Source organism: Lepidochelys kempii, unplaced genomic scaffold, assembly GCF_965140265.1.
Source record: "Lepidochelys kempii isolate rLepKem1 unplaced genomic scaffold, rLepKem1.hap2 scaffold_37, whole genome shotgun sequence".
NCBI lineage: Eukaryota > Metazoa > Chordata > Testudines > Cheloniidae > Lepidochelys > Lepidochelys kempii.
In genome coordinates, this window is record NW_027333638.1 from 657,651 (window position 1) to 678,816 (window position 21,166).

At 50.8% G+C, this 21,166-nt stretch overlaps 1 protein-coding gene and 1 non-coding gene across 2 annotated transcripts in view; both read right to left on the reverse strand.

Annotated features, from left to right (window-relative positions):
- The window catches only part of LOC140904590 (uncharacterized), a 565,656-nt gene that overhangs the window by 335,369 nt on the left and 209,121 nt on the right, over positions 1-21,166 (reverse strand). Inside the window, 1 exon segment of the mRNA XM_073327022.1 lies at positions 9,713-9,888. Within this exon segment, the coding sequence (XP_073183123.1) occupies positions 9,713-9,888 (176 nt within the window).
- TRNAT-UGU (transfer RNA threonine (anticodon UGU)) lies at positions 4,066-4,139 on the reverse strand. Its single transcript has one exon. It is a non-coding gene; the product is annotated as a tRNA-Thr (tRNA).

Sequence of the window (21,166 nt, forward strand, 5' to 3'; positions counted from 1 at the left end):
AGTGGGTTGGGAGGAGGTATTGTTTCATATTCTCTGTGTGTATATAAAGTCTGCTGCAGTTTCCACGGTATGCATCCGATGAAGTGAGCTGTAGATCACGAAAGCTCATGCTCAAATAAATTGGTTAGTCTCTAAGGTCCCAGAAGTACTCCTTTTCTTTTAGCATTTTCTCAGCATGGCAGAATCTCGGATCTCGCTCTGCAAGGAAAGAGCCTGGGGAAGCGTGATGTGAAATGAACTAATGCCCGTTCCCAAACCTCCACAACGGCCCTTCTCGCCCGATCAGGCTGCAGAACGACGCTCACGTTTCGTTCCGGTTCATCCCGTCCTCCCATGGGACAGGGGAGCGACATAGCTGCAGGGGAGCCAGCTCAGGTAGGGATTATTGGGGGGGTTCTGATCTGTTCCTGCAGGAGGGAGAGGGACAGCAAATACACGGGAGAGGGGAAGGTTTGCACCGTCTGGTTTGGAGGTTGGAGCGGGGCAGGAAATGCACAGGGTGGAGAAAGGGAGGAGACCAGGGGGTGGCAGACCTGCTGGGAGTTGTTTAATAAGTGGCCTAGATTCTTGGAACAGACCCATGAGGTTCGGAGGTGGAAGTGCTCCAATTTGGTGAACAGAAAATAACCCACGTAGATGGGGCTGGGAAAAAGGACCAGACTCCTAGTGCTGGAGCCTGACCCAACTAACCAGTGGGTGCCTTTAAATATGAAGGGGGAAGCCACCAGTCAGGCTTAGGGGAGATTCTCCTGCCTCATATCCAGCTCCTCACAAGGAGGAGGGTGTTGGGCTTCCTACAAGAGATCTCTCCCTAGACCCTGCTCGGGGCAGCATCTCCGGTATCAGTCTGTGGCTAGTAGGTGTGTGATGGATCTGCTGGGAGAGAGGAGGGGTGTCTCTTCGCCCCCTCACCCTGGTGTTTCCTGGGTGCTCTGAGCGGGGTGGGGGTGGGACTCTGTTAACTGCGGTCCACCCAGAGTTTCCGTTTGATTGGCTCCTCTCCCCCACGAATAGTGGGGCTGTGAGTGGGGCAGCAGGTCCTGAGTGTGGGGCTCTGGCTCTTTCAGGAGTCGGTGACCTTTGAGGAGGTGGCTGTGTATTTCACCAGGGAAGAGGGGGCTCTGCTGGACCCCGCTCAGAGAGCCCTCTCCAGAGACGTCATGCAGGAGACCTATGAGACTGTGACCTCGCTGGGTAAGGATTCCTGTCCCCTCGGTTCTTGGAAGGGGAACGGAAGAGATGAGGTTCACGCCACCCCCACAATGCCACCTCTGCTCTGTCCTGTTCCAGCATCACCCCAGCATGCCAGTGACACACACACGACCAGAGACCCTCCCCTGCTGCAGAACGCTGTGGGAAGAGAGCACAGGAGCAGAATCGCACAGTGTCAAATATCTCCTGTTTGCACAAGTAAAACGGGGGGTTAGGTCCAGCATAACGAGCAGAAGCTTCCTACCCCTGGCCTTCTCTCAAACCCTGAGCCTTTCCACCCAGACCAGAAAGTGCTTGGGGTGTAAGAAGCAGGCTGCTGGGGTCAGAGCGGCTGGTCCAGGGTTACTGATCACACAGACCTTGAATGCTGGCTGGGACAAGGGAGCTCCAGCAGCAGAACATTGAAACTCAGCCAGGATTACACTGCTCCGGATTGCCCCGTGCATGGGACAATGGCCTCGGTTGCTGGTGAAAATCCTTGAGACCTGGAGAGTTGCTTCCCCCATCCCCATGTGCACTAACCACAATCTACCTTCTCTGCAGACTTGGTTTTTTGAGTCCCTCATTCCTGAAGTCACATGACCCCGATTCTTATTTTTCACATTCTGCTTTTCTAGACTATTTAGAGTCTGTTGCTTGTGAATGATAGTTTCTAATTTCCCAGTGTTCTCCACACCCAGGGATTTTCCTACTCCCTCCCATTGCACTGGACTCATTAGATTCCCTAGTATTTCAGAATGGCCACACTGGGACAGACCAAAGGTCCATCTAGCCCAGTGTCCCGTCTTCTGACAGTGACCAGCACCAGGTGTCCCAGAGGGAATGAACAGAACAGGGAATCATGAAGTGATTCATCTCCTGTCACCCATTCACAGCTTATGACAAACAGAAGTTAGGGACACCATCCCTATTGTAACCCTATTATAATCTTGGCCTTCACAACGTCCTCTGGCAAGGAGTTCCCCAGGTTGACTGTGCGTTGTGTGAAGAAATACTTCCTTTTGTTTCTTATAAACCTGCTGCCTATTAATTTGATTGGGTGATTCCTAGTCCTTGTGTTCTGAGAAGGAGTAAATAACACTTCCTTCTTTACTTTCTCCACAGCAGACATGCTTTTATAGACCTCTCTCATATGCCCTCTTGTCTCTTTTCCAAGCTGAAAAGTCCCAGTCTTACATATCTCTCCTCATACAGAAGCTGTTTCATACTCCTAGTCCGGGTTTTTTTGCCCTTTTCTGTACCTTTTCCAATTGCAATGTATCTTTTTTGAGATGGGCCGACCACATCTGCACACAATATTCAAGATGTGGGCGTACCATGGATTTATATAGAGGCAAGTGTAGCCAGACAGACAGCACCCCCCCCCCAGACCAGCATTGCTGGAAACACAGGAGGAAGCAGGAACAGGGCATTTAACATATATTCCAGTACAGCCTTTGAAGCTGTGAAAGCACAGGTGTGCTGCTACAATGTGCCTCTGGGAACAGATACGAAGATTAAGCTCACAGCAGGCAGAGGCCCTGTGACAGACATGGCTCTTAGCCCCTACTAAATAGCGTGATGCACACACCCCAACATCCTAGGTGGGAAAATATTTACCCTGATAAAAGAAATGTCCAGTAGTCAACACTTATTGTTTCTCTCCTTTGCAAGTGTAAACTACTCTTGCGAAAGCTGGCGTCACCCAGACAGACCAGCCTCAATTTGGCATGAGAAAGAGAATAAAGGAGTACAGAGGTATAAGTAGGGGACCTACAGCACCATGATTCTTGAGTGCTTTTCACTATCTATCTGCAGGTCAGATAAGTGACAGCCTCCCAAGGCTTCTGCAGCTAAGAGGGTCCCTACGCCTTGTCCCTTATTCGTCTTTCCGCAGAATTGAGTGACCGATCCTGGCTTGGCACCGCTGGAATCGAGAGATGCAAGGAGGGTAAGAAGCACCCACACCTGATCTCCTATCTTTAGTGTACACATATTTTGAAATAGAGCTCTATACTTTGTTTTCTTTCTTTGGGATTGTGGCTTCAGTTTTGTAACTTGTTTGTGTGTGTAACATCTCTACATTTAAATCAGTAGGCACTAGCAATTTTGTAACCACATGATTAGAATCTAGCTTAATAAATTTTGGTAACCATTTGTGCATAAGCCTGACTTGTTTTCTCTGGTTTACTGTAAAGCAGCCGACACAATTAAAGAACCTCAGCCGTTTTGGCTCTAAAGCCTGGCCATTAGGTGAGAGTACTAAGAGCCTAGCGTTGAGTTGTGCCGCCTCCACGGGGCAAACTCTTGGGGCACCTGTCAGTCAATCCTGGCTGCCCGCTGCGAAGGAGCTCTGAGCTCTAGCAGTTAAAGTCACGGGTGTGGAGAGGCTCTTAGTGCTGCCATTGGGGCACCTGTCAGTCAGTATTGACTGCCCGCTGCGAAGGAGCTCTGAGCTCTAGCAGTTAAAGTCACGGGTGGTTAGGACCTTGGGGCATCCGTCAGCCTAGCCCGGGCTGCCCGCCGCGAAGGGACAGTGCGTCCTAGCGGTTAAAGTCACGGATGGTATAAACGGGCATAGCTGGCACCTCACCAAACATCCTTGGCCGTCGGCTAACACAGCCCCAATGAGCCACATGGTGTGAGAGCTCGGACCTGCCCCTGTCCCAGAGGGAGGGGGTCATCTGCGAGGGGACTGCACCACTGACCTATCAGCTCTTAACACCCAAACTTTCAGTCACTCTATCATCAGTGCCTGTGCGTGTAATTTAAACAGCAAAACCAGCATCACTGGGCTAGACCAAAGGTCCACCTATCTCTGTATCTTGTCTTCTGACAGCAGCCAGTACCAGGTGCCCCAAAAGCCACTCAACAAGGCACCACTGGGAGTTGAACCCAGGATCTCCTGTTTACAAGACAGGTGCTTTAGCCAGCTAAGCCATGGTGCCCGTCTCTGGCTAACGTATGGTGTCTGCCCACACCTGACTCCCTGCCAACGCCCCCCACGCCCGGACAAGCGTTGCTTGTGTTGGATTCTGTAAAGCAGAGAAGCAGGTGAAGTTTTGCTCCCAAGGTGTGTGTGTGATTCTTTGGACAAGTCTGCGCTACAAAATTAAGTCAGTGTAACGACATTACTTTGCGGGGTAAAAAATTTAACGCCCCTGAGCAATGCCATTATGCCAACCTAATCCCAGTGTAGATAGCACTGGATTAACAGGGGGACTTCTTCCCACCCACTCTGCCTCCTTGGCTGAGGCCTGCTGGTCCACCTTTCGCTCGCTCCTCTCCTCCCCCAAGGCCTCATTGCCGGCTGCTCGTGCCTCTCCGCCCCCTACCCCACGGTCTGCCTGCCACCCACACTTCTCTGCCCCCTCTCCTGAGACAGACTCTGCCCGCCACCCACACTTCTCTGAGCCCTCCCATGAGACCTGCCCAGCCTGCCACACACTCCTCTCTGTCCCTTCCCCTCACCTGCCCTGAGAACCGCTCACACCTCTCTGCCCCTCCCACAAGGCACCTGCCCGGAGGAAGTTGTGGCTCTTCAGTTTCAGGGCCTGAGCATCCTTGGCCCCAGTGGGAGCCAGGCTACGTCTACACGACAGAGTTATGCTGCTTTAGTTAAAGCGTTTTAATTAAGCCGCTGTTGCATGTCCACACTAGGCTGCTTGTGTCACCGGAGCACATCCAGGCTAGCAGCTCTTGGATCGCCACAGAGAGCAGTGCATTGTGGGACGCTATCCCACTGTGCAACTGGCCGCAGGGTGCTTTGGGAAGGGTTTGCAATGCCTCGTGGGCAGCCACACGAGGCAGGTTTCTCTATCCCATTGTTCCATGGGCATCCGACTCGATTGCCAGCTGCTTTTCAGCTGCCGTGGGCATGGTGGGCAGAGAGTGTGTGTGTGTTGGGGACAGACAGTGTGTGTGTTCGGGGAGCGTGTGTGTTGTGGAAGAGTGAGTGTGTTGGCACGCTGTCCCTAAGTTCAGACAGCTGCTGGAAGCAACCAGTCCTGAGTCAGGGGGAGCGGGACACCCCAGTCCTGAGTCAGGGGGAGAGGGGACACCCCAGTCCTGAGTCAGGGAGAGCGGGACAGCCCCGACATCAGCCCCCACTTCCCGCACTGGCTCAGCACAGCCTAGCAGTCTCTGTCACATACACACACTCACACACACTGCTGCCTGCCTGGCTGTGTGTCAGGGTGCAGGACAAGGGGGGTTTAGAGGGCCATGGGCCCAGCACTTTTTAGCAGCCCTAAGAACGGACGACGGACGGGGGAACAAGGTGGAGCCTTGGGGGAAGAGGCGTTCTGTGGGTGTGGCCTCGGAGGGAGGGAGGGGTGGCATCAGGGAGAAGGGGCGGTGTGAGATTGGGGCCTCAGGGAGAAGGGGCGGAGTGAGTGAGGGCTGGGGCGAAAGGGGTGTCATGGGGGCGTCACAGTTCGGACGCCGGTGGCCCCCCCACTGTAAGAAAGATTCCACCACCCCTGCTCTGGGTCCTAGGTGTGGTGAATTTGTCAGGTCTGAGACAGGAGTTGCTTGTGAATGACAGTGACCCCTTTGCCAATTGGCACCAATAAGCTTTTGTCACACATTGCGACGGGGCAAGGCAAGACGGCTATAGTTAAGTCGTGAGGAACAGGTATTTTAGCCCCAGGCTAAACAAATCCTTGGTACCATAGTAACCAAACGGCAGTTGTTTCAGGTTAATCAAGACACCTGGGGCCAATTAAGATCCTTCTAGAAAGCAGTGGAGATAGCTAGGTTGATTGGAACACGTGAAGCCCATCAAGGCCTGGCTGGAACTAGTGAAAAGCCTCCCAGTTCGTCAGTGAGGCGCATGTGTCAGGATCTGTAGGAGGAAGCCGTGCTGTTGGAGGAACCAAGCAGTGCAAATCCACATCAGGTGCAAGGAAGGAGGCCCTGAGGTAACAGCGAAGGAGATACTGAGTGGGGGCTGCTGTGGGGAAGCGGCCCAGGGAATTGTACACGTCCTATTTCCCAAAAGTCAGCTACCATAGCTGCTACTATTAGGGTCCCTGGGCTGGAGCCCAGAGTAGAGGGCGGGCCCGGGCTCCCCCCTCCCCTCCCTGATTAATCATGGATACTGGGAAACAGAGATTGTGCGAGGGAGGGTTGCTTCTCCTCACCTCCCTTGCTGGCTTATGATGGCTCAGTAAGCTGTGGCCCTTGCCTCTAGAGAGAGAGAAGGGCTGTGTGGAGGGTCACAGTGAGCCTCTGAGGCTAGCAAAATCCACCAGGAAACGTGGGACCCATAGAGACAAGGACAGAGCTTTGTCACAACAAGCACTGAGCTATACCCTCACCCCCTGGTATAATAGAAAGGCCAGCACAAAAAACAGAGAAAGGAACAATAAGATACTAAAGTAACAACAGTTGGAACTCTCCATTTCTCTCAGTCTTTGGGTGGATGGGTACGAAGAGCTGTAGCTACAGTTGAGGAACCAGGCGATCGGACAGCTGGCCCAGCCCTCCATACTAGTACCTCTCTCACATAGAGGGAAATGGGTCAAAATTGGAATTCATGTCATGACTCACTTCCCATAGGGGATCAGTCTGTCTCAGGCTCTGTCTATACTTCAAACACTGGAAGTATTCTTCTGACAACCTAACACTGTCTACGCTGGGGCTGAGGTCACATTAACTACTTCTCTCAGTGGAGTGGACTTTTCACACCCCTGAGAGAGGTGGCTACGTCAACGTCGCTTTTCAGCATAGACCAGACTTTAGATGGCTTCTTGACCTAAAAGGTAATGGACTTCAGCCTTTTCCTTGGTGCTTGAGGACTGCAACTTTCCTACCTGCTGAACACATCCTATGACAGATGACTTTCCTTTGCAAATTAGAGAAGTGGGGAAGTCAGTGACCCTTACAGTCTAAGTGTAAGAACTTGTAAAAACTTCTACAAATTGTCTCTTCGAATAATTTTGCTTTCACTAGAAATAGACTTTGAATCTAAGCAAAATAAGTTCTATTTGAAACACAAAAATTTAAAATCTATACTGGGCCAATATTCACTTATACACTCTCACACACATTCTTCCACCCCAACCATTGGAGTGAGGTTTTCTACCAGAACTCCTTACACTACAGGGGGTAAATTAAAGCAAATTAACTTTTCAAGATCAGCTGTCACTTCCTGTATGACTAACAAAACAAAAAAATGAGACACTTTGTTTTACAAAGTGATTCAGATTATCACACAATTAGTCTCCTACTCTTTAACCAATAAATTCATTTTCATTGGAAACAATAACATATTCAAAGAGCTCAAATTCTTATCATATGAGTTCATTTTCTTTTAATCCCCATTGCCAACAACTGAACCTTGGCTCTAGTTCTGGTTTGTCCCAACGTAGGTCCCAACCAATTCTCTGAGTTCACATATCGCTGGTTCTTCTGCCATGTGTGTTGGTGGAAGGGGGTCTCCTATGTGGGAATGTTTGCATCACGAGGAAAAAAAAAATCTCTGTTTTCACACTTTTTAATCTTTCAAAGTAGGAGGAGGTAGAGGAGAAGGGATGTAAATGCATAAAACACAAGAGAAAACTGTCCTACACTAAAGGCATTTATCGGTGTAACTATATTGCTGAGGGCTGTGAAAAATCCAGAGTTGAGCAATGTAGTTACACAGCCCTAACGCCCTGTGTAGATAGCGCTACGTCAGCAGGACATATAGCTTGAGGGGGCTGGACTAATGAAGTCCGACGGGAGAGATCTCTCCCATTGGCTTAGAGCATCTGTAATAGCATGCTACACCAGTGCAGCTACATGGGGGCAGCTGTGCCAACATCAGCTTTATTGTGAAGCCGGAGCATCAGACACAAAACCAGAGAATCAGGACTCAACATGCGAGTATCTGGAAGTCTGAAATTGGAACCGGACACGTTCGTTCCCTCATTGGTTACCATCATTTCCACAGCCTGAAAGTCCTTGTTTCTGTGAAAATAGAATGAATTATATTGAAATTATAATTCATTAAAGAAATGCTACTTGAACGGTTAGTTGAAATATAGTTGTCAAGAAGAGAAACATAAAGGAGTGTGAGACAATGGGTCCTCAAACTAATTAACTTAGAGCTCCTACTGAGCTGGGAGATTGGTAAACATTAGTATGCAAGTAAGATATATATGTATATTTGTCAGTTTCTGCTTCCTTTTGTCTCGTATGTTAAATTGGCTTATCCGTATAAATAAGTTAGCTTGAGCCTTTGCAGGGGGCTCACATATCTGTGTGCATTGGCAAAGTGCTTTGCTAATAAACAGAATGGTCTGACAAATTATGTGAGTCCTGAATCTGACTTTGACATTACCCAATCAGGCACCCAGTTTGGAATCCACGAGGAGGGAATGTCCTATGAAGCACTCTCTCTCTTTGGATCCAAATGGTGAAGGATGATTGTTCTCAATCTAACCCTGGCATGCTTTGGATCTGTAATCAGTGAGTTGTACAAACAAACAATTTTCCTTGGGGCTTTGGTCACCATAGCTTCTTTTACTGGGATGGAAACCAAGAACGGAGCGTGTACTCATTCAACCCCAGTTCTTTCCAAATCCTTGGCCTTGGTTAGGGTAAATGTACACTTCTCTGAAGTAGAATCCTTTACAAAAGCTATTTAAAATTTTTTAGTAACCTAGCATCCCCCATAATGGGGGACAAAACAGCCCCCTTGCCAGAAGTGGCTCTACCAATTGATGGAACCTGGGATTTAAACTCCAAATGATCACACGGTGCTTGGGATCCATCTGAATTCCCCTTCCAGGTTTTTGACACTTTCATCTCCAGGCATAGCGACTCTGATATAGGATTAAAGAAGTCAAAGCATCGTCTCCAAGCACAGACAGCTGAGAACGCTTCATCACGTGACACTTTGAGAAGTGGAGGGATAGAATGTGATGAAGATCCCTCCTGTCTGAGCCATGCAGAGTTAACAGGTCTGGAGTGATGGGGAAGGAGGGAATCTCTGAGTCACCCCATCTCCTTCCAGTGTCACAGAGGCTGAAATGACACTTCTTTTCCTGCCCCTGCTCCTCTTCCTTTAAATATAATTGGGAAAGTTCCCAATATAACTGCTCTTCAGCACAACCCAGAGCAACGTGAGAACAACTGGCAATGATATAATCTGAATCATTGGTGATTCCGAACAATAATTTTGCAATAGGAGGAATGGTATAGATGTGATGCTCCCTGGTTCCTGATAGGAAGGGCACACTCAAATTATTCATGAGACAATGGAGTAGATAGGAAGGACAAATGGGTCCACCTCAAAACAGGGTGAACTGCAAAAGGCAAAATTGGGCCACTCATTTGGACACGCTGAGGGATAACGGTGCTGCAAACAGTTCAAACAACTTTAAAAGTTACTATGTGGGAATCAGGAAAAGTATTAAAGAAAAAAAAGTACAGATAGCCCTAGAGGTTTTTATGGTGTTGATCTCCTGTGCAGATTCTTGGATGGCTAACATGGGCTGAGTGCCAAGAGAAGGTTTTCCCACACTCACAGCATTCATAGGGCCTCTCCCCTGTGTGGTTCTCTGATGGGTAACAAGGTTTGAGCTGCGATTGAAGGTTCTCACACTCACGGCATTCATAGGGCCTCTCTCCTGCGCGGATTCTCTGATGCTTTATAAGGGCTGACTGGTCATGTATGTTTTTCCCACACTCAGTGCATGCATTTTTTGTCTTTCCCCTGAGGATTTCCTGCTGTGTTGTGCTTTCCTTGAGGTCCTTCTGAGTTCCCTGACAGGAAATTAATTTACCCACTTTATCCCTTGGCCGATTTCCCTGCTCTCTCTCTGGTCTGTGCTGAATCTCACAGGATTTTCCCTGCTCATGACTCCTGGACACGTTCCTTTCCGATCTTTGTGATAATGCTCTGTGTTTATCCACTTGCCCAGCATTTTCCTGCTGAGAATTCTGCTCCTCTTTCTCACATGCCATCGCATCACCTGCTGCGATAGAGACAGAAACCTCAAACAGGGATGGAAAGGGGAAGGCCAACGAAAAAAAGTGCTGGAGAGAGGTCAAATAAAAACAGGAACTGAACTCCTCCAAACACTTCCCCTAAATAGGAGAGAGGAGGGGATCAATTCAGCCTTCACATCCCATCAAATTCATGGGGGGAAGGGAGGAAGCTACTGCCTGATGTCTGCTCGGATCTACAGGAAGCCATGAGCTCTGGTTACCCTGAGGTTATGACCCCTGCTAGGGACAATAATGAACTAAGTGACCTCCCAAGGGCTTCGTAGGGCATCCCAGATGTTTCCTTCAGGCACTTACAGATTCTGAGTTGGTTTCATGTTTCCTCACCTTTGCAGGGAGCTCTCAGGGTCTGTCTTTCCTCTGAACCCTGGAGCTCTGAGACCCATGGCTCTTCCCCTTGTTCCAGCTGGGAAAACACATCAGGTTTGGAAATGGGAAACCCTGCTCAGATGAAAGAAAACAAAGGAGTTCAGGTGATTGCATAAGACTCTGTCATAAAAAAAACAAATCATTCTATTAATTTCACTTCAGTGCTTAGTGTGACCTGGTGTGCCTTGGGGAGTCCTGACTGAAAACGCAACTGAGGGGAACTGAGGGGAAACAGCTGATGATGATGATGCAGCTGCCCTTTCTATTCCCTTTGCCTTGTGGCTTGTACTTCCTGTGTCCCAAACACAAGCTTCACAGCACATGGCATGGAAAAGCCCTGGAGGTCTCAGTACACAGGCATACCCCTGCATGTCTTGCTGACTCAATAGGCGTATCCCCTTGGTTCTTTTCATGGGCTCATTGTACAGCTGATGACCCTTGACAGGCCAGTGAAGAGGCTCGGCAGTGCTGATGCCAGTCTGTCCGGGGGTGTCACCCAGAAACACTGCACAAGTCTGGAAATACAGATATACCCTACATCTCTATAACTCACAACACAAAGGTGGTACAAAACATAGAAACAAAATGATCATACTTGGAAAATCATAGCATTTTCACTGACACCTTACACGGCATATCTAGCATGATTCATTGCAATTTCATCATATTGGTATTTTATTATTAATTATTATTATTGAAGTGTCTCACAATTCCCTACAGTGTCACGCCTAGTAAACCAGTGAATTCCCAGGACCAGCTCCCTGGGTTCCTGAAGATGCTGAGCACTCTGCTTATGAGGGATTGAAATACCCACATATCTGCTGGGGACACACACAGACAGGCACAGTCTGTACCCTGTGACGAAGTTCCTGCTCTACCTTGGTGGGTCTTGCGCTTATTGGCGGATTTGCTCACCTTGGAGCTTCACGGCAGCCCTCAGCTTGGCCGTTTTTCTGAACCCACAGTCCAGGCTGACGACTCCTGCGTCTGACCAGGAGTTGGGAGGATTTGGGGGGAACCCGGGCCCGCCCTCTACTCCGGGCTCCAGCCCAGGGCCCTGTGGAATGCACCTGTCTAGAGTGCCTCCTGGAACAGCTCTGCGACAGCGACAACTCCCTGGGCTACTTCCCCATGGCCTCCTCCCAACCCCTTCTTTATCCTCACCATAGGACCTTCCTCCTGGTGTCTGATAATGCTTGTACTCCTCAGTCCTCCAACAGTCCGTGGTCTCACTCTCAGCTCCTCGCGCCCCTTACTCCCAGCGGCTCACACGCACCTCACTAACTGAGGTGAGCTCCTTTTTAAAACCCAGGTGCCCCGATTAGCCTGCCTCAATTGATTCAAGTAGCTTCTTGATTGGTTGCAGGTGTTCGAATCAGCCTGTCTTACTGGTCTCCAGAAGGTTCCTGATTGTTCTGTTACTTTACCCAAGGAAAAGGGACCTACTTAGCCATCTGGCCTGACCCTGTCACAACCCCTATGTTCACTCTTCTAGAAAACTATGATCAATTATTTACATAGTATGGCTTGTTTGAGGTATCATTTGAAAATGCATAATCTACAGAATATTATCCTCCTGTTAAAATATGTGTAGCAACACTATGTAAAATTATGAGATTTTACTGTATCCTATTAGTGAAAAAGTTACAATTCTGTGGAACACCCTCAGACCAGTTCCTCAGAGACAGCAAGGCAAGCAGCTGGTCAAATTGCCATTCTCCAGGAGGGGGAAGGTGTGAAGAAGACATTTACATTCCTTCACAGGGACCACTTGAAGCTCATATCTACAGCAGACAGCCGGTCACCATGACTCAGCTGAGAACTGAAGTTGTTTGTCCTACAAAGGACTGAATTATAAAAAGAGGGGAGGAAAATGCTTGAGACTCTCTCTCTCCCCCTTTTCCTCTGCTCATGACAGCTCCTGAAGAAACTGAACTTGGCAGCAGGGGCGAATTAGGGGGACTTCTGGCTGAAAGGACAGCCAGCCTGCCTCAGGATATAGTGAGAGAAACATTTGCTTTGTATCCGTTTTAGCTTGTTAACTTAGATGTTAGTTTGGGTTTTATCTTGCATTTCTTTTGTAAACAATTCTGGCTTTTATACCTCACTACCTGTAGTCAATTAATATGTTTTTTTTGCCGGTAGTTAGCCATCTCATTTTCTTGTTTCATCTAACCAGTGTGTTGGGATTAAAGTGTGTTGGAAAATCCATTTGGGATAACAAGGCTGGCACGTGTCATTTTCCACTGATGAAATGACAGACTTCATATGACCTTGAGTCGTTCAGTAGTGTGCTGGACAGTGAAAGATGCACAAAAGTCCAAGACCAGAGAATTTTCTGGGGTTCTCCTGTGGTGCACTGTAATTCGTGAGTCGCTGACTAACAGCGCTCAATACTGTGTAGCTGGCAGCGAGTTACATGCTGGAGACTGGGTGTTAACTGCCCAGGAGTGGCTGTTCTCACAGTAAAGCAGTGTAAAAGCCACCCCAGCTTGGGCAACTGAGGGGAAACAGCTGTTCAACCAGTCAAGATTGCACTGTGATTAATGTCACAGACACTCAATTTCAAAGCATCTCCTAAAACACAGAGAAAGTAAATCCATGTCCCAGAAGTTGAAGACTCCAGACAGAGGACAAGTCTCCCTGGAACTGCTTCTTGCAGAGAGAGAGAGGTCCAGACACAATGAGAGAGTCTTGGGGAAGCTGGGAACACTAAGAATGGGCTGGTGGGGTTCAGTGGAGAAAGGGAACAGGAAGGGCAGGGATATCACTGAATGCAGGATCTCAGCAGTCCTAGATGTCAGGATAGCACCTAGTGCAGCCCATTGGAAAACATAATCCCAACTATACATGTAAAATGATGGGGTCTACATTAGCTGTTTCCACTCAAGAGAGGGATCTTGGAGTCATTGTTGATAGTTCTCTGAAAACATCCACTCAGGGTGCAGAGGCAGTCAAAAAGCAAACAGGGTGTTGGGAATCATTAAGAAAGGGATAGATAATAAGACAGTACATAACTTGCCTCTATATAAATCCATGGTACGCCCACATCTTGAATATTGTGTGCGGATGTGGTCGGCCCATCTCAAAAAAGATACATTGCAATTGGAAAAGGTTCAGAAAAGGGCAAAAAAAACCGGACTAGGAGTATGAAACAGCTTCTGTATGAGGAGAGATATGTAAGACTGGGACTTTTCAGCTTGGAAAAGAGACAAGAGGGCATATGAGAGAGGTCTATAAAAGCATGTCTGCTGTGGAGAAATTAAAGAAGGAAGTGTTATTTACTCCTTCTCAGAACACAAGGACTAGGAATCACCCAATCAAATTAATAGGCAGAGGTTTATAAGAAACAAAAGGAAGTATTTCTTCACACAACGCACAGTCAACCTGGGGAACTCCTTGCCAGAGGACGTTGTGAAGGCCAAGATTATAATAGGGATACAAAAGAAACAAACAAACACCATGAGAAATCTATTGAGGACAGGTCCGTGAATGGTTATTAGCCAGGATAGGCAGGGATGGTGTCCCTAACTTCGTTTGTCATAAGCTGTGAATGGGTGACAGGAGATGAATCACTTCATGATTCCCTGTTCTGTTCATTCCCTCTGGGACACCCGGCGCTGGTCACTGTCGGAAGACAGGACACTGGGCTAGATGGACCTTTGGTCTGTCCCAGTGTGGCCGTTCTTAAATACCAGGGAACCTAGTGAGTCCAGTGCAATGGGAGGGAGTAGGAAAATCCCTGGGTGTGGAGAACACTGGGAAATTAGAAACTATCATTCACAAGCAACAGACTCTAAATAGTCTAGAAAAGCAGAATCTGAAAAATAAGAATTGGGGTCATGTGACTTCAGGAATGAGGGACTCAAAAAACCAAGTCTGCAGAGAAGGTAGATTGTGGTTAGTGCACATGGGGATGGGGGGAGCAACTCTCCAGGTCTCAAGGATTTTCACCAGCAACCGAGGCCATTGTCCCATGCACGGGGCAATCCGGAGCAGTGAGGAGTTGTGTCATCTGTAATCCTGGCTGAGTTTCAATGTTCTGCTGCTGGAGCTCCCTTGTCTGGATTCCCCCAGCCAGCATTCAAGGTCTGTGTGATCAGTAACCCTGGACCAGCCGCTCTGACCCCAGCAGCCTGCTTCTTACACCCCAAGCACTTTCTGGTCTGGGTGGAAAGGCTCAGGGTTTGAGAGAAGGCCAGGGGTAGGAAGCTTCTGCTCGTTATGCTGGACCTAACCCCCCGTTTTACTTGTGCAAACAGGAGATATTTGACACTGTGCGATTCTGCTCCTGTGCTCTCTTCCCACAGCGTTCAGCAGCAGGGGAGGTTCTCTGGTCGTGTGTGTGTCACTGGCATGCTGGGGTGATGCTGGAACAGGACAGAGCAGAGGTGGCATTGTGGGGGTGGCGTGAACCTCATCTCTTCAGTTCCCCTTCCAAGAACCAAGGGGACAGGAACCCTTACCCAGCGAGGTCACAGTCTCATAGGTCTCCTGCATGACGTCTCTGGAGAGGGCTCTCTGAGCGGGGTCCAGCAGAGCCCCCTCTTCCCTGGTGAAATACACAGCCACCTCCTCGAAGGTCACCGGCCCCTGAAAGAGCCAGAGCCCCACACTCAGGACCTGCTGCCCCACTCACAGCCCCACTATTCACGGGGGAGAGGAGCCAATCCAACGGAAACTCTGGGTGGACCGCAGCCAACAGAGTCCCACCCCCACCCCACTCAGACCACCCAGGAAACACCAGGGTGAGGGGGCTAAGAGACACCCCTCCTCTCTCCCAGCAGATCCATCACACACCTACTAGCCACAGACTGATACCGGAGATGCTGCCCCGAGCAGAGTCTAGGGAGAGATCTCTTGTAGGAAGCCCAACACCCTCCTCCTTGTGAGGAGCTGGATATGAGGCAGGGGAATCTCCCCTAAGCCTGACTGGTGGCTTCCCCCTTCATATTTAAAGGCACCCACTGGTTAGTTGGGTCAGGCTCCAGCACTAGGAGTCTGGTCCTTTTTCCCAGCCCCATCTACGTGCGTTATTTTCTGTTCACCAGATTGGAGCATTTCCACCTCCGAACCTCATGGGTCTGTTCCAAGAATCTAGGCCACTTATTAAACAACTCCCAGCAGGTCTGCCACCCCCTGGTCTCCTCCCTTTCTCCACCCTGTGCATTTCCTGTCCCCGCTCCAACCTCCAAACCAGACGGTGCAAACCTTCCCCTCTCCCGTGTATTTGCTGTCCCTCTCCCTCCTGCAGGAACAGATCAGAACCCCCCCAATAATCCCTACCTGAGCTGGCTCCCCTGCAGCTATGTCGCTCCCCTGTCCCATGGGAGGACGGGATGAACCGGAACGAAACGTGAGCGTCGTTCTGCAGCCTGATCGGGCGAGAAGGGCCGTTGTGGAGGTTAGGGAACGGGCATTAGTTCATTTCACATCACGCTTCCCCAGGCTCTTTCCTTGCAGAGCGAGATCCGAGATTCTGCCGTGCTGAGAAAATGCTAAAAGAAAAGGAGTACTTCTGGGACCTTAGAGACTAACCAATTTATTTGAGCATGAGCTTTCGTGATCTACAGCTCACTTCATCGGATGCATACCGTGGAAACTGCAGCAGACTTTATATACACACAGAGAATATGAAACAATACCTCCTCCCACCCCACTGTCCTGCTGGTAATAGCTTATCTAAAGTGATCATCAAGTTGGGCCATTTCCAGCACAAATCCAGGTTTTCTCACCCTCCGCCCCCCACACAAATTCACTCTCCTGCTGGTGATAGCCCATCCAAAGTGACAACTCTCGACTCAATCTCTGGATTACAGCAGAGACCTGGCCCCTCCTGCCAGGCTAGGCCCACAGACACACTTTTAACCTCCTTTCTCTCTCCCGCATCCCAAAACAAAGTCTCTGAACGCAATCCTAGAAAAAAGCAGAACCAAAGGAGTCCCTTTCGAGGATTCCCTCTGACACTGACCCCACGGCAGCCACACCCCAGCAGGAGGGACATGGAGTCAGGAACTGGGTTTTCCTCTGTCTGATCCTCCTCTTGTCCACAGGAAAGTGATTATCCCCACAGTGCAGTAATACATCTGTCTGGGCAGATGAGAGAGCTGGAAATCTCTTTCAAAACTCTTTTATCCCACGGACCCTGTCAGTCTCTCTATCTCCTTTTCCCTGTGCCCTCTCCATGCCTGTCTGCTCGGAAACTCTCATTCCTGGGTTGTTTGCTCCCCCATGGCTGGATTTGCTCCTGCAAATGGCAGGAGAAATGGGGTGGGGGGCTGTTTGTGTAGAGTCATTTTATAGTCCTTCACTGACTGCCTGGGATTTCCCCATTGCCTGCCTAGGACCCCCACCTGCCCTCCACCAGGATCTGCCAGGCCATTTGCCTGGGACCCCCTCCTCCTCCCAGCAGGACCCCCTGACGCTTTACAGGAGGACCCCTCACTCTGCGCCAGGACCGCCCCACCACAGCTCTGTGCACTGGGCATGGCAATGGTCCCAGGAGCCAGCTGGGCAATCCCAGACAGAGCCCCTGGCACAGCACCAGGCAGCGTCTAATCCCCTGCCCCACCTGCCCAACAGACCCCCACCCCCACTGGTCTGCAGCCAACAGGCCCCCAGCCATACCCACCTCCAGGACCCATAGCCTTAGGGCTGGGCACATCAGAACTACACCCCGAAACCCCAAACCCTCCAGAACCCACCTACCTGACTAGGGCTCCCCCTGCCCAGCCACCCAGAGGCCTCCCCCTACCACAATGCCCCTTCAGCTCCTGCTGCAATCTCCCCACACAGACACCTGCCCCCCCCAGGAACAGTGTTCCCTCACAGTGTCTGGTAAGTGGATAGAAAGTTATCACCACCCCCTGCTGGCCAGTCACACAGGCAGAGGGAGCCCGGGGGGACGCCTCTTTAACAGGAGAAGGGAAGCCATGGAGGGCCAAAATAAGTAAGAAATTTCCATACTCTGTCACTAGCAAATAATGGCCACCGTGGATCCACCCCAGAGTTGGCTACAGCTTTGCACTGCGGGAAGCCCCGCCTCACGGAGACCCTTTGTCATGGGGTTTGGGATATTTCTGAACCACGCTGCACTCAGAGGGACCTCCTCATCCCGTGCCAGCTGGAGAAAAGAAAAGGGTCCAGCCAACTCTCCTGTTACCAACTGGGAACCACCCATCCCCCAAACAGGGGGAGGCCCCTGGCTTTGATGGGTATTGAATATATGGCTCGTCTCTTTTATCAGCAAACATTTTTAACAGAGAGAAAGGAGGGAACAAATGATTCTCAAAGGAGAAGGAAAGATGATCATTGTTGCAGGGGGGTTAATTTCCCAACCAGGATGGAGAAGCTCTCAGGGCGACAGGTTCCCCCCAAAGAAGGACAAGTTGCTAGGATTTAGAGACATGGGGAACAGCCCCAAACCCAAGAGGATTTTTAATTGACATTTGATGATGACATCGTAAGAGGGAAAACTGAGATTTGAGATCAGTGTTCAGAAATGAAAGAGAAAGGGTGGAAATCTGAGGGATTTTGGATCCATTTATGCAAATTATAGAGAGGAAAGTGGAAAATGAGAGGGATTTTATCGCAGTTGTTGATAGGAGGTAAAAGCTGAGTGTATTTCCCACCACTATTTGGTCAATGAATAGAGCGGAAATGGGGAACATTGGCAAACGTTTGAGATCCATATTCAGGAATCTGAGAAAAGGTGTAAATCTGAGATTTTCGTCGTAATTTATAATTACAGAGACAGGGAAAGCTCTCAGGGGCATATTCAATTAGAAGTAGACAACTAGAGTAAAAGTGGGGCAAACTTTTTTTTATCAATCTTTGAAACGTACAGAGAAAACGTGTCACAAACTACGCAACTGAGAACATGGGATAAACGCCAAGACAGGGGGGGGGGGGATTTTATGTGGCTATTAAATAACGAGCTGGAAAAGGGGGACCGTTTGTCATATAAAATCCAGCCTGTCCAATACATAAACAGAAAGTGATGGTGTCCGTCCCCCCCCCCCCGGCCCCGTTCACCTGGGCAGCAGGGAGCCCTCTGAGGGGCTGACTGAAGGGGGCGGGGGGGGAGCTGGTGGGCTCCCTGGGGGAGGGGAGGGGGCGGTAGTGGGGGATGGGCAGGTGGGGGGTAGGTGGGGGCTGGGGGCAACGGTGCGGCAGTTGGGGGCCGCAAGTGGGACTGGGAAGCCGGGATCGGGGGCAGCCCCATGGGGGACACGTCCCCTCCCTTCCCCGCCCCGGCAGAGACCCGGCGTCTCCTCCCACCCCCATGCCGGGGCAGCCAGGTTGGGGGATGGCTCCGGGCTCCAACTTCCCACCGACACCGGGACAAATCGCTGCGGATAAAACGGGGGGAGGGAAATCCCGCCCCCCCCCACGGGAGGGGAGTTTCAATGGACATGTGAGGAGGAGGGAGAGACGGGGGGGGGGATCAGGGGAGACCAGAGAGCGGATCAATGGGGGGTGGGGGGGAGTTTACAACCAGGTGGGAGCTACCGAGAGGGAAAAGGGGAAAACTGGGGGGCATTTGTGCCCGTGGGGGGGGAAGGGGATCCAATTAACTCCCCCGCCGCCCCCCACTTCCCCCCCGGGAATTTCCTGGCTGCACAGAGACAATTCAACCCCCCCCACGCAACTCCGGCTTCTCCCCCCAACACCCCCCAAGGGACCCCGCCCGCCGGGCCCCAGTCTCTGCCCCCCCCAATCCCAGCCGTGCCGGGGGCAGAGAGTCACTTTCCTGCCCCCCCACCAGCGCTCCCCCCACCCGCGGGGTCTCCCACTCACCGGGTCGGGGGCGGGCAGAGCCCGGGGCTGGTCCCAGCTGGAGAAAGCCCCCCCCGGCCGGTCACGGGGGGGTTAATGACGGGCCCCCCCAGCACAGACCCCGGAGCGGAGCCGCAGCTGCTCCTCCGAGAGACCCGACACGAAGCAGCGCCTGGGGGCGGGGCATGGAGCAGACCGGGGGCGGGGCAGCGCCTGGGGGCGGGGCCTGGAGCAGACCGGGGGCGGGGCAGCGCCAGGGGGCGGGGCATGGAGCAGACAGGGGCGGGGCAGCGTCTGGGGGCGGAGCCCGGAGCAGACCAGGCGCTGCCTCGTGTCGGATCTGTAGGAGGAGCAGCTGCGGCTCCTCTCCGGGGTCTGTGCGGGGTGGGGCCCGTCATTAACCCCCCCGTGCTCCGGTGAGTGGGAGACCCCGGGGGGGGAGCGCTGGGCGGGGGGGTCAGGAAAGTGACTCTCTGCCCCCTACCTGCCCATCCCCCACTGCCGCCCCCTCCCCTCCCCCAGGGAGCCCTCCAGCTCCCCCCCCGCCCCCTTCAGTCAGCCCCTCAGAGGGCTCCCTGCTGCCCAGGTGAACGGGGGTCGTGGGGGGGGGGACCATCACTTTCTGCTTATGTATTGGACAGGCTGGATTTTATATCACAAACGGTCCCCCCTTTTCCAGCTCGTTCTTTAATAGCCACATAAAAGCCCCCCCGGTCCTGGCGTTTATCCCATGTTCTCAGTTGCGTAGTTTGTGACACGTTTTCTCTGTACGTCTCAAAGATTCCTCAAAAATACCCTCAACGTTTGCCCCACTTTTACTCTAGTTGTCTACTTCTAATTGAATATGCCCCTGAGAGCTTTCCCTGTCTCTGTAATTATAAATTACGACGAAAATCTCAGATTTACACCTTTTCTCAGATTCCTGAATATGGATCTCAAACGTTTGCCAATGTTGCCCATTTCCGCTCTATTCATTGACCAAATAGTGGTGGGAAATACACTCAGCTTTTACCTCCTATCAACAACTGCGATAAAATCCCTCTCATTTTCCACTTTCCTCTCTATAATTTGCATAAATGGATCCAAAATCCCTCAGATTTCCACCCTTTCTCTTTCATTTCTGAACACTGATCTCAAATCTCAGGTTTCCCTCTTACGATGTCATCATCAAATGTCAATTAAAAATCCTCTTGGGTTTGGGGCTGTTCCCCATGTCTCTAAATCCTAGCAACTTGTCCTTCTTTGGGGGGAACCTGTCGCCCTGAGTCCTTCTCCATCCTGGTTGGGAAATTAACCCCCCTGCAACAATGATCATCTTTCCCTCTCCTTTGAGAATCATTTGTTCCCTCCTTTCTCTCTGTTAAAAATGTTTACTGATAAAAGAGACTAGCCATATATTCAATACCCATCAAAGCCAGGGGCCTCCCCCTGTTTGGGGGATGGGTGTTCCCAGTTGGTAACAGGAGAGTTGGCTGGACCCTTTTCTTTTCTCCAGCTGGCACGGGATGAGGAGGTCCCTCTGAGTGCAGCGTGGTTCAGAAATATCCCAAACCTCATGACAAAGGGTCTCCGTGAGGGGGGGGCTTCCCGCAGTGCAAAGCTGTAGCCAACTCTGGGGTGGATCCACGGTGGCCATTATTTGCTAGTGACAGAGTATGGAAATGTCTTACTTATTTTAGCCCTCCATGGCTTCCCTTCTCCTGTTAAAGAGGCGTCCCCCCGGGCTCCCTCTGCCTGTGTGACTGGCCAGCAGGGGGCGGTGATAACTTTCTATCCACTTACCAGACACTGTGAGGGAACATTGTTGCTGCGGGGGGCAGGTGTCTGTGCG